This window comes from Pholcus phalangioides, unplaced genomic scaffold (genome assembly GCF_987345545.1).
Source record: "Pholcus phalangioides strain wild (caught in Gottingen) unplaced genomic scaffold, Ppha-v1.0 ptg000003l_1, whole genome shotgun sequence".
Classification (NCBI taxonomy): Eukaryota; Metazoa; Arthropoda; class Arachnida; order Araneae; family Pholcidae; genus Pholcus; species Pholcus phalangioides.
Window position 1 is genome coordinate 6,685,543 of NW_028301596.1, and position 17,292 is coordinate 6,702,834.

General features: G+C 36.5%; 1 protein-coding gene across 3 annotated transcripts in view; it reads right to left on the minus strand.

The window, feature by feature from the left end:
• The window catches only part of LOC149087974 (high affinity cAMP-specific and IBMX-insensitive 3',5'-cyclic phosphodiesterase 8B-like), a 293,484-nt gene that overhangs the window by 16,817 nt on the left and 259,375 nt on the right, over nucleotides 1–17,292 (minus strand). For 2 of the 3 annotated variants that reach the window (XM_089243262.1, XM_089243278.1), the window contains exons 8-16: nucleotides 15,535–15,623; nucleotides 11,456–11,529; nucleotides 6,551–6,619; nucleotides 4,052–4,119; nucleotides 3,632–3,808; nucleotides 3,475–3,520; nucleotides 1,851–1,986; nucleotides 824–1,019; nucleotides 557–687 (exon numbers count right to left, since the gene is read on the minus strand). In XM_089243262.1, coding sequence (XP_089099388.1) covers nucleotides 557–687; nucleotides 824–1,019; nucleotides 1,851–1,986; nucleotides 3,475–3,520; nucleotides 3,632–3,808; nucleotides 4,052–4,119; nucleotides 6,551–6,619; nucleotides 11,456–11,529; nucleotides 15,535–15,623 — 986 coding nt within the window. The remainder of the gene's footprint in view (nucleotides 1–556; nucleotides 688–823; nucleotides 1,020–1,850; nucleotides 1,987–3,474; nucleotides 3,521–3,631; nucleotides 3,809–4,051; nucleotides 4,120–6,550; nucleotides 6,620–11,455; nucleotides 11,530–15,534; nucleotides 15,624–17,292) is intronic. The other variant, XM_089243270.1, reaches the window with a different exon arrangement.

A 17,292-nucleotide genomic window follows, 5' to 3' on the forward strand; every position in this document is an offset into this window, starting at 1 on the left:
AACTTTAGAAACTAGCGGCCTTAGCATGATTAGTACAGCCGTTCGGAATCGACTTTAAACAGTAAGTTTAAATCAAATAAGCCCTGGCAGTGTAAAAAAATGACAAAAATGACCATAGTCCATCTATCAGTCATTACACGTCCCTTATGCACGTTGAGAAAGCCCAAGAAAAATAGGAAGAGGGGGGTAAAAAATGTGACTTTTCTGTAGCCATCTTTTGTCAGAAGTACCCCAGAATAATGTTCACCAAGAGAATTTGTGATAAGTGGTATCAATTCATCCTTTGTATGAAGAGATAGAGACGAAGAAACTCGAGTGTCTTCGACAATTTTGTTGATGCTATAGCAAATACTTTCTAATTTTCAACTTGCTATAAACGAATATTTTCGTGTCTTTAGCATTAGCTCTTTGACAATCATCTGTGAATTACTAGTTATAACGAGATTTTCGTTTGAGCCGTGCTCGTTAAGACGGACTTTTACTGTAATTGAAGAAAACTTGGGAATTTTTTTCGCTAAAATTACAGTGGGTCCTTGTTAAAATAGTTAGTACTCACAAATCGTTATATAGAATGGCCAGTTCATTGCCAGTGTTGCAAAGAAAGGCACTGTTTTTGCCAGGATGGTCAACGTCATGCATAACAGCTGCTATGAGTGAGATTACTTCATCGACAGGATCGAGGATCGCCTAAATTTAGAGAACAGATAGAAAATGATTAAAAATATACAATAGTTTATGGAAACTGGTGAAAATATACCGAGGAATGACACGGGTCTAGAATAATCATTCAAGGATGAAAGTATGGTCACTTTCAGAAACTTACCTTGAGTCTCGGTTTGAGGAGAAAATACGCCGTCGCCTGCAAAACGTCAGCAGCGTGAGTGGAGTTATGATAAGGATTATTATGATAATTCGCTTCCATCAACGACAACCAGTTGCGCAGAACCGTCTCTTCGCAATTCAGGACGCTGCAAGCGTTGAATTTCGCGAAAATCGCCATCCCGACCCATATCAGAGGCCTGGAAGAAATGACAATTTTTATATATTTTCGTATTTTTCCTCCCGTAGAACACAACAATACTCATCAACAAATAAGGGGCCATTCAAGTATTAATCGATGGACGGGGGGGGGGGGGTTTCAGGTTTGCCGACTTTTGATGACGGGGGGGGGGGATGAATGATGTTCATGTAATCAATCACCCTTTATGAAAATATGAAGTATTGTTAATGACATCTTTTTTTCGTTGCCAAAAGCGAGGAAAAACTTTTCGCTAGTTTGTGGGCACACCCGAACTAACGTTCTCTCTATTGATAAGCCCTCTACAAAGCCACTTTAGTGATCTCTAAATGTTCCATTTATTCTTCAAGTGATCTGAAGATGTGTCTCGGTGCTCAAATGCTCTAGAAATGAGTCTCAGGCAACTTAAGCGCTCTAGAAATGTATCGCAGGCTACTTAAGCGCTCTGGGAATGCGCTGCGGATCATTTAAGTAATTTGGGAATGTGCAGCGGGTAACTTAAGTGATGTAAGAACTGCACTGGGAGCCGCTTAAGTGCTCTGGAACTGTGTCGCAGGTAAGTGATCTGAAAATGTGCCACGGGTGGCTTAAATGCTCTGGCATTGTGCCACGGGTCATTTAAGCAATCTTCAAATCTGCTGCTTAGTTCATTTTTACGAAATTAGGTTTGAGGGGGTGCGTCACGTCAGATAGCCCGAGGGAGGGAGAAGGGGGTGTCAAAAATGGCTAGAAGTCTGCTGACGTAATACTTGAACGACCCCCCCCCCCTATAATTGAATGATAACAAAAAATATGAATAAATAGTATTAATATATATATTTTTTCGGCTCACTTTTTATCCGTAACTTTCTCCAGTTGGATCACGTCAAAATCCCAGCATAATACCCTATCCAATAGCATTTTCACTTTGGCTGGAGCAGATGCCAGAGTTGGTACAGTGGACATGATGGCAGCTTGAGTTCCGATACCTGTTTGGTACGAGCGCAATAACACGAGCATGAATATCACTAATACGATAACCGTTGTCGACAACGATTTCTTTGAAAATGTATCATTTAATAACATACAATCCCAGACAAAAAAAAAAATGTACAATTTGAGTAACACGCAAAAGGTTCATATGCAATTGATGAACACTTTGTAGATCACATAACTTAATTTTCTTGATCACAGTAGTGGTCAAAAAAAGTAGTACTCAACTTAGGGGCCATATAATCCCGATATGTCATAGGATATTCTAACGGGAAAGGGACACAGATGAAAATCAAGTGGAAGGGGGGAACTATGACAGATGATTAGGGATGGGAGGGGGGGGGGCACAGAGATCTTCGGGAGGAAAAAAATCTGATGAGAAAAAATGAAGCTTTGGAGTGAAATATGGTGAGAAATAAGTGTGATAACTTAAGAATCCAGCAGAACTACTCCATAGAATCAGGGGCAGTTAAAGGCATATTGCCATCCAGATGAAGACTCGTTTACAGGCACATCAAGTAATTTAGTAGTTAAGTCGTCAAATACTTTCAAAATGCATGCAGACGTTAAGGGCCGTTTAGTGGTAGGCCGTTAAGTAGGCAAGTAGATATGATCCGGTTTATTTTTCCCGTTAAGTAGGTCCTATGTGCATTCGCCAGTGGGAGCGGAATCGTATTATCCAATGAGCATTCACTGCTCACGTTAGGGCAGTTTTTTTTTAGTACTTGACGACTTGAAATCGAGTTAACCACTGAGCTATTTGATTCGTGTAAACGGGCCTTCAGGTCGGTAGTGGGAAGGGCGTATGATGCGAACCATAACTGCGGGTGAGTTTGCATGTAAGTTGTTAGTTACTTCCAGAGAGAGAGAGAGAGAGCTAAGTGTGTGTGTGTGTGATGGGTTCAAGAACATGAGTTACATGAGTTTACCTCGGAGCCCACGTGAAATGCATTCTTGCTACCTGCGATTTGCAGTAATCCTTCATTTCTTCTTCTTCAGCTATCTCAGCAATAATTAGCAAATTTGTCGAAAATTGCCTTCTGCGTAAGCGTCCGGGGATCGAGCTTACTTATACAATTTTTGATCTATAAATAGTTACTCAAAAAAAAAATCAATTCAATAAGTACAAAGGGTTTCGGAATAGGGGGGGGGGAAGGGGGTCCTTTATAGAATACGTCTCTCCACTCTGTTAGATTTTGACTCATAGAGTCGATTCGACAAGTTAGCATATTCCAATATCAATTAATAAATATTCATCAAGGCCTGGTATTCATACAGGTTTGACTTCGTAGGCCGCTGGTCCAGAATGTATGGATTAAACTTTGTCTTCAGATCAAATTTTTTTATTGAGTGAGTGTACATATGTATAGTAGGCTATTCTAAAATTAACCAGATAGAAAATTTCCGAATCATAAGCAAACACATTCTCTACAACAACAAGATCTTTTAAAAAAAAACCCAGATTTTAGGGCGTTGAAGATTACCTCTAAAATTTTCATGAGAGAACCTTCTGAGCACTTGCTTACTGTTCTGAAAAAAAGAAAGACAAATTAAACAAGAAATGTAAAACTCTTTGAAATTATTTTACATTGATCTTGACAATAATACGTAGTATATGCAGCGATGTTACGTTTTACTTACGGATATCAAACCGGAAAACAAATCGGAAGTGACTTGGTCATCTGGACGGCTCTGTTGCAAAGTCGTAAACTGAGGTGAATACAATTCCGTACTACGTAGGATGTCTAGGACCCTGTCGAGAGCTTGAGCGACGAATAGGGGGCTGTGTTCTTGTGTTGCTAGAATCATGTTGATGACCTGTACCACACGTAAAAGTTAGTATATTCATGTATTTATGTCTCTCGTAAAGGAAAAAGAGAAAGTTATTGATATTATAATACGGTTCTCACGAGCGATCATTACCCGAGTAACGTTTGATTCTAGAAGTGATGATATTATCTTAGACTAGATTAATTGAAATGTGGAGTAGAAGAGTTAGTTGAATCTCCTGATATTAAATTGGTTGAATTTGTACAAGTATTCAATAAGAAAGCAAGTTACCTTTGTAATAGGTGGCTCTAATGTCATGGCATGAAACTTGGCGAAGGACTGGCGACGATTGAGACCAGCTGCCACGATGAATTAAAGAATTAAATTTCAATGTCAGAATACAGCATATTATTAACAAAACAAATTTGAAGATAAACTCATGCAATGCCCATCATTCATTATCAGCAGTCATTTGTGTTCTCACTCATACCCTTCCTATTAAGCTCCGGATTTTATTTTATTTATTTTAATAACGACACATTAAATGGTACGTGAACTATTTCTAATGTAATAAAATTTTCTCATTTCTCTTAGCTTTTCCAGACTACGAAGATAATTTCAATAAATTTTACTTCACTGATTTCTTGAATACAAAATGGTCCTACATGTAATATATTCCACTAATGTTAACGTCTGGATAAAAATACGGTAGACTCTCGCTAATCCGGCGCATATCAGACCGGAGTGTCAATTGAAAAAGCCCATTCAAATAATGTGAACTTCTGCTCATAAACATGCAGTAACATGTTTTTCTCTTCTATAATTCACAAAGAAACCCTCTTAAAAATGCCGAATTGCTGGATAGGCCGGATTATCGAGAGTCTACTGTACTGTAATTCTCTTAAAACCAGTTAATTTAGTTGGGAGGGGCGAGAAAATTTCCGGATCATAATTTATACTCTGTGTTTCACGAATGGAGTCTGAAAGCAATAGAAATTCTGTGTCTGATTAGTTTAATTGAAGTACGATAAGAAAAAAATATCAGGAAAAACAAGGAAAAAAAAAATTGTCTGTAGTAGTTCCACTGTTAAAAGACAATTGAGGTAATTATAAAAATTGATTATAATTAATTTAATTATAAAAACGATTTTATAATTAAAAAAATGTTAATTATTAAAATCTAAGCTTCTCTGTATTTTTTTACACCGGGAAAAAGGTTTCTCCTTAACAAACTTTTCTCCATGAATTTTCACGGAGAAAAGTTAATTGTTCTCTCCCACTTTTTGCGACTATTCATTTTTGAGACCGTCGTTTTAGCACAAAAGAGTAGCAAAAAGGGGAAATAATGAAGTATTACAAAATCACCGATATCTTTTTTCCGGATATTTTACTTAAATGTTTATATTATTTTAGTTATTATTTTTTTTGTATGTTATTATTATTTTTTTGTTTATTGCGTTTTTCTTCTATTTCATATTTTATTTTGTTCTAGTATTTTTTTCTTTCCTCCGTTTCCTTGCAAGTTATAATTCATGTGTATTTTTTCCCCTATAATTAACATTTATTCTATTTTTGTAACTACTATTTTCGTATTTCCGTTTCTTAACTTCTTTATTGCCAATCCCGATTGGTACATGTGTAGATGAATAAAATTTTCATTTCATTTTACTTGAATTTTAAAATTAATAACAATTTTTATTCAATTTGGACCAGAGGCGACGACATGAAAGAAACATTGAACGGGCTGAAAGTTGCTGGTCGTTCCATATATACGGGACTCAAGTGCGTACGCAGGAGAGTTAGGGTGCATTGCATTGTTTATTGTTTTTTCATAAATTATGTATTGAGGGGTTTCCCAGCCTTCTTTCAAAATTAATTAGGAGTGGAGGGGGGCTCAAATGACCTCAACCCTTAGGTTTCGGCACCTATGTTTTGAACATTCTTCTTGAAGTATGACCAAGAGACATTCAAGTAACAAATCGTACCGAATCCTCAGTATCATAAGTAATCTGAAAATAATCAAGCTCGGGTTAGGGTCAAAATTTTTGCCATTTGGGTTCGGGGTAACCATCAAAAATATTTTTTTATAATTCGCGATTTTCAAAATGCCGAAAATTTATCGCAATATTGTTTATGCATGTACTTATTACGTACACTAAAAATTATTTTCATGCTAGTTTTTCACTTTACTCGAAATTTATAGTTACGCAATTCTTACGAATTATTACGAAATATTGTTAGCACACTATATACACATATCCTTCAATGCATTCAAACTCTAAAAACGAGCATGTAACATTTAATAGAACATCTACACATGTAATATATGTAGCCTCGTTACATAATTCATAATTAATGCACGGGCACGTGTGATTTCCACAGGTGTCTAACAGATAAAACTCGAATAGGGATGCATGCATGCAAATGAGATATAGTAGAAATGGAGGTAAAATAATATTAAATGAATAAAATATTATTTTTTTTTCTTTTACTGATCGGAATGAAGAAATTAATGACGTGGAAAAAAAAAAGATACAGGATAGGAAAAAATAAATAAAAGAGGAAAAACCAATGTAACCCATAGAGAAGAATACAAACCAATATCTTTCCGTTAAAGACATGCAAAAGGAGGGATATAAGAAGAGAGGAATGTATGAGGTTTCACACATTTCGGTAAGAGAAATAGAGATACAGAGAGAGACACAAATAGTGTTACTATTGATATTGGAACATTATAAAACTGTCAAATCAAACACAACAAGCAGCGAACACATTTATATGAGTACATACTTTCACTACACAGAGAGCGAACATCACAGGAATTCTTTCTGGTGGGTTTGAAACCATACGGCAGCACGTCTACAGAATGGAATTTGAATATTGTATAACGCATGCTCAAAAGAAAAAAAGGGAACACTAAAAGAAAATTTTCAATTTGCATAACCGAAACCATACGCACATTTAAACACATACTTCCATCCAAAAACAAAAAAGTTTCGCTTTTTCTTTTTAAACACGCAAATGCATATTAAAAGACATACAACTACGCAAACAACAACAACAACCACAACTCTAACTACGCAAAGCAAATTAAGACAACAGAATGGCTGCGACGAGAAATTTTTTCTGATATTATACGGTATTAGTAAATTGCTGCTATCAAAACATGAGCAAAAAAAAATAATAGCGATGTATTATGTATCAAGTAACATATGCAGCGAAAGTAATCAAATCTTTAAACTGAAACATCAATAAGGCCAAAGCTTTATTATTTAATCGGGAAATTGATTCCAGAATTCGGAGTTGTGAATACTTTTGATGAATTTTAGAAAAATCAGGTTTTTTTTTCTCACCAGAATGTAGCTCGAAAATAGGATAAATCTGCATAGCACAAGCGAAATGTCTGAAATTGATTCCAATTTTTTTGGAAAATGAGTATGTATCCGTATCCATACAATGAATAATTTGGCTGTTTTCCAATAGCGTAACAATACCAAATAAAATTGATTTTTATTTATAAGTGATTATTACCGAAAATGTGGAAAAAAATCATCGGAAAAATACTCAAATATGAGAAGATGGAATATAATCTACTCGAATTATAGGACTATATATTTTAAAATTTGAAAAGAAAAATTCCGAGCATTTGGAGAAAATCATGAATATGATTAGAAAATTTATACATTCACCAAATAATAATATGTGAACGTAATTTTCTTTATTGTAATAATTGATTTCAATTGTTTCGGTTAATCAAAGAGGAGGATCGGAGAAACACGTCATAATGATTGGGATCAAATTTCTAGATTCGTTTTCTATGATAACAGAAAAGCCCAATATAGAAACGTAAACAGTATCATATCATTAGAATGAATATTATTCTGAAATGCTATTTCTGAAGTAGGTGTTGTATCTCGTATGAAAGTCCTTTTCCGAAGCTTTGATAGAAAGATGAAACAAGTGGTAAGTTTGATGGGCAGGTCGAGAATTTTTCATACACCAGTTTGTGGAATTAATTACAGTTTTGGATAATAGATGTCACCAATAGTCGTTAATTTCTGTACTTCTTTTTGTCGCAGGCCATTTGAAGGCCATTGTTTACAAGGGGAATCCTCGTACTCTGATTCATCTGTGACACATACACATTGCAGTAGAGACATTACAGGAAAGTGACGACTTAATTTCACGCTCTTCACTTTGGTCACGCCATTGCAAGGCAAGTCGACCATTTCGAATACATCTTATTCGAATACAAATGTGATTTGACCGACATTTACGAAGGACGCCATGGCCCATTCTTTAAAAGACTTTGCAACTGTGACAGTGGCCCCATCTATCAGCCAGACTTGTAACCTATTTCACAAATCGCCGTATTTTAAATTCCAAGCTTGCCTATCGAACGATTTGCTTGTTTCATCTTCCTGCTGTCACTGTTTCAAAATCTTGTCATTTCAAAGTTAGGGAGTTCCTTCTGAAACACCCTGTATTAATTCAGGTCTTGAATATTTCAAATATTCCTAAGAGGAAAGAGAATAATTCATAATTTTTTGAGCGAGTTCGACCAAATTGGTCCTTGTGCCAAAAGAACCAAAACTCAATAATTGTCTTGATTGCGAGAGAGAAAGACCGGAGAGTCAATGAAATCACGCAAATTCTCACAAATACTGTATTCACAAACAAAGCTGAATAGAAGTACAAAAGTACTGATATCGATTGTGTTAATACTGTATATATGTTTTTTTTTCATCCATTGAAATAAACACAGAAACGGTAAACACAAAAAATAGGAAAACCAAATCCATACAATAATGAAATCAACGAATTGAACCAATAAACACTTGCCCATGTATTCCATAAATACATTGGTATTTATAGACTATTTTTCCTGTGAATATTTAGATTTCTTTACAAAAAAAAAAAAGTTACTGATATACATAAATACTATGTATAATGCAGCTACATTTTGAAAGAAATATACGTCAAGTATACATTTACACATGGGGGGAAAGGGCGTTGAGGAAAATTTAATTTAGTAGTAGAATAAAATATATGCATTGTATTCAAATCGACTTGATCATAAATCATCTTAACAGAAACGAAAATGTATTGCATATCAAGTCTGAAAACTGATTTCAGAATACATAAATTCGAATTATGCATGCGTACAGATCATGGGGTATTATCACTGCATAAACACAAATAAATAATTACATAAAAGAAGAACTGTAAAGTTTTTATCATTTTTAAGGAAATAGGAAACAGTAACAGGCATCATCATCAACATGCTGAAATAGATCGGAAAAAACATTTAAGATGATTTTTAAGAATCAGGAAACTTAATCATACTGCGTATTACGAAGGTATTCAATCTTTAGAAGAGTGTGGGTCACCTCATTCATTTGAGAACGTTTCGCGGGCCACTTAATTCAGTAATCTGTAACTATGCCATGGGTCACTTAACTGATATGTAAATGTGTCACGGGTCGCTTAAGTGATATGTGAAATGTGCCGCGAGTCCCTTAAGTGCTTTAGAGCCGTCATAGTAGCTCCTAAGTGCTCTATAACTATGTCACGATTATCGTAAGGCGACCTATTCCACCTATCAAAGTGCCTAAAATTTTTCGATAGGTTTTGTTAGTGGATTGTTTCAATTAGAGGTTCCAAGTTCGCTTTCGTTTTTTCTCAACAGAAATGGCCGCACTAATTAGAATTTAGTGGCGCATGTTGGAATGATAGACTTTTGCTATGATCTTCATACGATTATGAGGAACTACATAATTGGGGCCATGGCCCCCACATCCTGGAGCAGGACACTAGGCTGGGATATTTTGCGGGCCCCCCCGACCAGACTTCCACGGGCCCCTTTATGATGAATTTATAGCGTAAAAAAGCAAAAAATTGTGAAAATTGTCCCGGGCCTCAGGGCTGGAGCCTTGTCAGCCCACTTCTTGAGGGGGGGCCATAATTGGGGCTCTGTGTAGCAGGCATTTTCAGCCTGTTGGTTGACAGATGGCAGCAACAATAGTACACATACACGCATAATTCAGACAATATGAATACGTTAGGGGCCACAAATTCACACACACATACAACACGCACCAATTCGTTGGAAAATCCTCAGAGGAATGTTTACGAGGTGCATGTGGGCAGTAGTAGCTGGTTGGTTGGAACTATCGTAGTGCTTCCTCAACCACTGGAAGAGAGCTCGATTATACAATTCCGTGCTTGTGGTCTTGATCGATACCCCCCTCCCCCCCAAATCAGAACACCCATTCCAGAATTCGGATCACGTATAATGGTCTGAGTATGAGCGTGAGTACAGCATGTCAGAGTTGGCATAAATAGGGATCGAGAATCGTAAAACATTCAAGACTTCTGCTTTGTAATGCCATAAAAGTGAATATGGACGTTTTAACTTAATTTAATCACCAAAATGTATATGCACTCACCCCCGCTTAATCGGGTAACGGATAACCAGCTAATCGGCATAAAATCCTCCGGAACAAAAATTTATACCATAGCAAAAATGTTAACTTTCCCCGCCCAATCGAATAATTCAGCAACTTTCCCCCCGCTTAATAGAATATAGAATATTATAACCTTTAACTTGTTAGGAATTTATCTGCTAGCAAGGCACCTGCACCGGGTGGCATTTATCCACGGGTCCTTACGGAATGCGCTGATGAGCTGTTTTTACCCATCGCACAGATCTACAGAAGTAATGTGGCTGAGGGTATCGTATCACGGGATTTGTGATACTCGCTACGTAGTTGCTGTCTTCAAGGAGGGTGGTAGGGGGGAAACCGTCTCAAATCATCGCCCGGTGAGTTTAACTAGCTCCCTCTTCAAAATACTGGAAATTATCATCAAAAGGCAACTCGTGAAGTAGATGGAGGATAATAATGTTTTGTCGAAAAATCAACACTGGTTCAGGTAGGGAAAGTCATGTGTAACCAACCTCCTCTGCTTCTATGATCATGTGACAGGCTTTCAGCAAAGGCAAAAACATCGACGTCGTGGTCTATCTTGATTTCCAACAGGCTTTCGATCGGGTCCAACACGGTAAAACTCTTGAAGCGTGTTTACATGAGATTGGGGGGGGGGGCAACTTATTGAATTAGATAGAATCGTGGTTGCAGGATATGCCAAAGCGGGTTATGGTAAACGGGGAATTTTCTGATTGGACGGGCGTCACAAGCGGAGTTCCTCAGGGAAGTGTCCTTGGACCCATACTATTTTCAATTTTTATCGATAAACTAGATCAGGGAATTGATGGGATATTGTTAGAAAATTTACAGTTGACGTTAAATTAATGGGTGTAGTTGGGAATCAAACAGATAGAGAGTTGCTCCTGACCCACTTAAATAAAATTTGAGTATGGAATGGAGCATGACCTTCAGTCTTGGAACATTTTATAGTATCTTTTTAAATTTCTATACGGTATTTTTCCCGTTTATCATGTAAAATTGCACCAATGCTCACTATATAGTAAGGGGGAAATCATTTTATGAAAACTCGATAAATATCATCACCACACACACAACATTATCTCGAACTAAAATATAGAACAAATACTCAATCTAAAAACACATAACATTCATTCCAGAAAAATATCATACTCTTGAACATGCACGGAAACAAAATTTACAAAAAAAAACTTTTAAATTTAATTAGAGAAAAAATTAATTTTGAGACCTGAAGTGTCAGCTGAATAATGTCTTTCGCCATTGAATGGATATTCATTGACATGAACCAGATGCTCCGGAACTCTGAAAGTACAACATTTAACGTGAAAAAGAAGAACCCCATGCACTAATCAACCATAATAAACACATAAAATGATAAACTAATATTCTAGGTTTTAAAATTCTTCATTCTGTCGATAGATGGCAGTTCGAATAAAAATATTCACAGATTTACTTGAGATTAGAGCACCGCTGTTTTTTTAAAGCATGAATTTTTTAAATTTTTGTAAAAATAAATTGATTGCAACTGACAAAAAGATTATATAAGAAAGATAGAGTGATGTGCGATTGCGCATTTCTAATCAATCTCAGCGATTCATATTTATTTGAGACAATTTGTTACTTGTAACAAAATATTTTAAAATATCTATATTCTAACGTCAGGTTCATCATGCATTTAAAAGTAGTCATCGTTGTGATTATTTAATTCACGCTTATGCAAGGTTTATAATCTTTTTATTGCGCAATAGCATGGTTTCCGAAGAAATCCCTCTTCACCGTTCTAGGCAGTTTCTCAATGTTGTATAGTGCTAACAGGGAGCTAAAATTTACAAGGATACGACAGCTGCGGCTCTTCTCGATTTAAAGAGTTTCGATAAAGTATGGCATGTCGACTCATGATGTATAAACTGATCCACATGAACGTGCCATGTAGCAGTGTCCCTCAATCGCCGCTAAAGTGGTCATAGTGACGGAGGGTTCGAACCTCCCACCCCCCGTCACCACAGTGACGGTCGACTGAAGTTTGGTTTTCTGTGGTTCCCAACTTCGAGGAGTGAATGTAAGCCGAACTGCTCTTCGAAAATTCAAAAAGTCTCCCCAGAAAGGGAGCAACAGGTACGACCTACAACGGTACAGTTATGCAATCACTGCACTTCACTCATAGTTAGAAAAATTGATGGCAGCACTACACATAACACGCATTACACGGTAACAACCTTCACGTTAGGTTCACAACACGTACGCATACACATTACAACATGTACCAATTCGTTAGAAATTCCGCAGAGGAATGTGAACGAGTTGCGCGCATGTGTGGTTTAGTAGTAGTGTTTTTCTCAACCAGCACGGCCTGGTACTGGGAACTGACATCAGTCAAACCGGGCTGTGAGCGGTTCATCGCTTCATTTTTATCCATTTATTTGCCGTTAGTCGTGTGTATCACCGGGCCTTCCACTCACAAAAAAAACGTCGAACTGGCCGCGGGCTTTCAAAGGGTGAGAAGAACTACCACCGTATAGCATAACTCACGTCCTATAAGAGCCTCAGCAGTTCAAGTGGGCAATTATTGCATAGTTTTCAATTATACTTTTCATTATTCACAATGAATGATTTCCCTACTGCTTCTAAGGGTAGTACGGCCCTTTACGCACAGACGATTCGATCATAATTTCTGTAGACGGAGTGCCCTCAAAAGCAATTGGCAATCTTAAAGAAATGCTTTACCGGGTTGAGTAGTGGTGTGAAAGCTGTGGAATCAAACTTAACGATTACTCAAAAATGACCCTCATGTGAATCACTGACAAAAAGGACTTACCTCCTGACGCTACTATTGAAATAAATATGGTATTCTCTCTCTCGAATATCTCACCTGTTAACACTACTAGATACCTTACTGTCATTTTAGACAAGCGTTTATCTTTGAGAGATCATTGTGAGGAGGCAATCATCGAAGCTAAAAAAAGCAAAACACATGTTGAGCAAAATTTTACCACACTCTCTATCTACTCCCACTTTCTCCGACAAACTCGCCTTCTACAAAATGGAAATTCAACCCATTTTGCTCTATTGCTGCTCATGTCTGTGGATGTATTCGAGTAAAACCAATCTTGGAAAATTGGAAAATATTCAAAATGTCACACTTCGTCACTTTCTCAATGCTTCGAGGTTCATTAGAAATAAAGATACAAGAAAAGATATTTTTCGTATCGAAACAGCTACACATTATTCCCGAAAATTCGCTATAAATTCTTATCAATGATTTGATGAATCAGAATTTCAACATTTAAGGGAAATCGCCCCATATCCCCGTACACAAAGACATTTGCTAGACCTAAAAACTTTTTCCGGTCATTACACCTGACATAAAGACGTATAATTCATTGCACATTATTCACAATTTTCACCATATTGGCATCATACTACATGTAAATATTCAACATGACAATATTTTAGGTGGTGGTATATATACAGGGTGTCCTGCAAGTGGTAATGTGGCCTTTATTTCATCAACCGAACGACGTAGAGGTATGATTCCAATTTAAAAAATGATCAAAAGGTGTTCAAAAATTACTCTGTATCAGTTTTCAGAGTGAACATATAAAGTGTCACAAAATAAAAAAAAAATCTAAATTTTTATACGGTCCTCTCTAGTCCTCTAACTTCCAATTAGAAAGTTGTTGTCCTGTATTTCCTGAGGCGAGTTCATAAATCTGAGAAAAGTGAAAGAGAAGCAAAAGCGCTCCTTTCCCTCATTTATGCTGTCCTTTCTCAACGTTTCTCCGATTTTGAATTCGAATATCTCGATGAATATTGCACTTAGAAACATTGAATTTTTTTTAGTTGGCATCAGGAGAGACAAGGCCAACAACTTTATAATTGGAAGTCAGAGGACAAGGGGGACCGTATAAATATTTAAAGTTTTTATTTTGTTATGCACTGTATCCTCACGCTCAGAAATGGTACAGGATAATTTTTGAACGTCTTTCGAGCATTTTTTAGTTGAAACTGTACCTCTACTACGGACGGTTGACGAGATAAAGGCCGCATTAGCAATTACAAGAGAGAGAGAGAGATAGATACCCTACATATTTATATATCATATCTCATTTTCACAATACTTTCAACATCGATCATCACATAACAACAACATCACCATAATCATCACATAATATAATCTTCACTCTCATTTTATTTAGCCTCTGATAATATTATACAATGGTCCTCCCCCACCGTCTAACTTCATTTCATTGAACCCATTGCATTTTTCCAGCCCAAGAATGCGCCAGAAAATTTAAAGTATTTTGCTTTATACCCCATTAAATATCATCTGATTAGTGCACTAATGTTTTCAAATCTTCATAGATATAATAAAGAGGCTGTCAGCTAGGACTACACTCTGCGAGGACCCACGTTCCACCATTCAAGGTTTCAAGATGATTCAACTAAAATTAATTAATGACTCGTGATAAAGAATTTACTGAATTCTGAATTTTTTTTTTTTCAATTTGACATTCTATGCAACGCGATTCTTTTCATTTGTGTGCGGGAAAATTCATCGTTAACAATTCACCGAAAGGAAAATTTGCCGACAAACAATCCACCGATAAAGTAACATAGAAAGCTAGTGAATCAGCAAAAGTGAGTTAGCAAATGAGCGAGTGTAATGACTGAGTCATTCATACAGACGCTCACTCACTCGATTACTTAAGCATTTATACCGTTATACACTCATCCACTCATATAATCACTGACTCACTCAATCATGGTCACACATGGTCAACCCGTTGGTCACTCACCATCACAATTGGTCACTGACTCGCACAGTCATTCGGTAACTCAGCCACTCACTAACTTACTCATACGGTCACTCACACACTCACTAGCTTATTCACAAGCTCATTCACCAACTCACTCGTTCACACATTCATTCATTCGCTCAAACACTCGATTATTCACTCGCTGGTGTCTAGGAATTTTTAAGGCGGTGATTTTTCGGTCGGTGAATCATTTTTCGGTGAGCTTCCCAGGCGATGAATTTTCCTATCAGTACGTATAAATTGCGTGGCGGTGAATTTTAATGTCGGGGTAAATTGCGTAGCGGTGAATTGTCGTCGATGAATTTCCCGTAAATCATTGCTAGATGCTGAAAATAAGTGTTTCCTCCAAAATTTATATCAATTTTTACTCCTATATGAAACGGATAAATTTGATTCGACTTGACTACTGCAATTGAATCGTAATAACAAGAAAAAACGATTTCCCTCCAAACTGAAAATTTTTCAGATTTTCTTTTTCAAAGAAACTTACCCACAATATATCTCTACAGGCAGTATCCGACTCCACAATGGTATACTTTCTCCGGATTTCCTTTTATGGAAGAGAGTTCCTTCCCATTCCTGGAACAGAAAACACAAAGAAAATTACGAATTAATTTTTCTCTTTTGTGCGTAGATACTATGTAAAAACAAAAACAAAATTTGTTTGGCGTAACGTAAAATAAAAAATTATGATTGATTTCGAGAATTCAGAAAACTTTCCAGATTTCTAGTATTGGAGTGTTCTTGAAAATTATTTTTCCTCTTTCAAAAGAAATCGAAGGTTCTCTTCATTACATTTCCGAATAAGTGACGAAAATTCCACGGAAAAGAAATTTTGGAAATTGTTTTTTTTTTAATGCTTCCGAAAATTTTTTTTCTTTCCCCTTCAAACTAGAAATTGAAATTTTTTGAGAATAGATTTCATTTAAAAGAGAAATTATCAACTTTAAAAGAACTTGGGGAGAAAATTTTAAGGAAATAAAATTATTTTTTCTAAAATTCGGTAATTTTTTTTTTGAAATTCAATATTTTTTTAAATAGTAATTATTTAATTTCTCAAGTTTTTTACACACAGTTAATTTACTATGTTAATGAAATATCTACCAGAGACTAAAAAATTTTATAACTCATAATTTTATGAGGTTAATATAAATATTACAATAAAGTAATCACAAAGGATATCATCTTTGCATATAAGTTATAGCCACTGAGCCCCCCACCCCCACCTGTAAATACGCCTATGTCTCTGAGTATTCATTTTGTCACTCACGTGCATTTACGCTCTATTGATCACTATTTCTGGTCGCTCATTGACCTTGTACATCACCCTCTAGGTCACGCATTTGGTAATTCTCGTGCTTGCATATTCCTGGGGAATCTTTTGGTTGCTCACTGAGTCCCCTCACTCTCACGGTCACTCACTGATCCATCACTCTCTCGGTCACCCACTGATCCATCACTCTCTCGGTTACTCACTGAACATTCAACATTGAAGGATCGGACACACCCCGCTTCCCATCTCAAGGAGATATCAAAGCGTTCCCGAAAGATGGGTGCATCCGGAATTTTATTAAATATGTATATGTATATATATCTATATAAATTTGTATAACAGAATAACAAGTCCAATTACAAGAGTATAAATCAACGGAATAATTATGATAAATCATGATCTAAGAATCGAAATATAAATTGATATTATAGGGTCCTCGGTCACTCACTGATCCATCACTCTCTCTCGGCCATTCACTGATCCATCACCCTCTCGGTCACTCACTGATCCATCACTTTCTCGGTCACTCACTGATCCATCACTCTCTCGGTCACTCACTGATCCATCACTCTCTCGGTCACTCACTGATCCATCACTCTCTAGTTCACTCGTTTGGTCACGCACATGCTTGCACACTCTCCAGGTCAATATTTTTTTTGGTTGTTAATTTTCTTTCCTTCTTTCTAACCGAACACGGCCCAGGCTCTATCGCCTTTAGCCAATTTTAGCCATTACCCGTGTGAAGGGGCGGCACCGTGTTGCAGAAAACCTTATTATACACAATCATAGGTATATATACGTAGAATCTCATATGTACAAAATATTACAGCACAAAAAATATAAAAAATAAGAATAAATACAAAAACTACAAATACACAAAAATAAAGAAGAAATGCGAAAACACAGAAAACCCGAAGAAATTCTCAAAACACAAAACTGCAAAAATACATAAAAACAATGCAATGTATATGCATA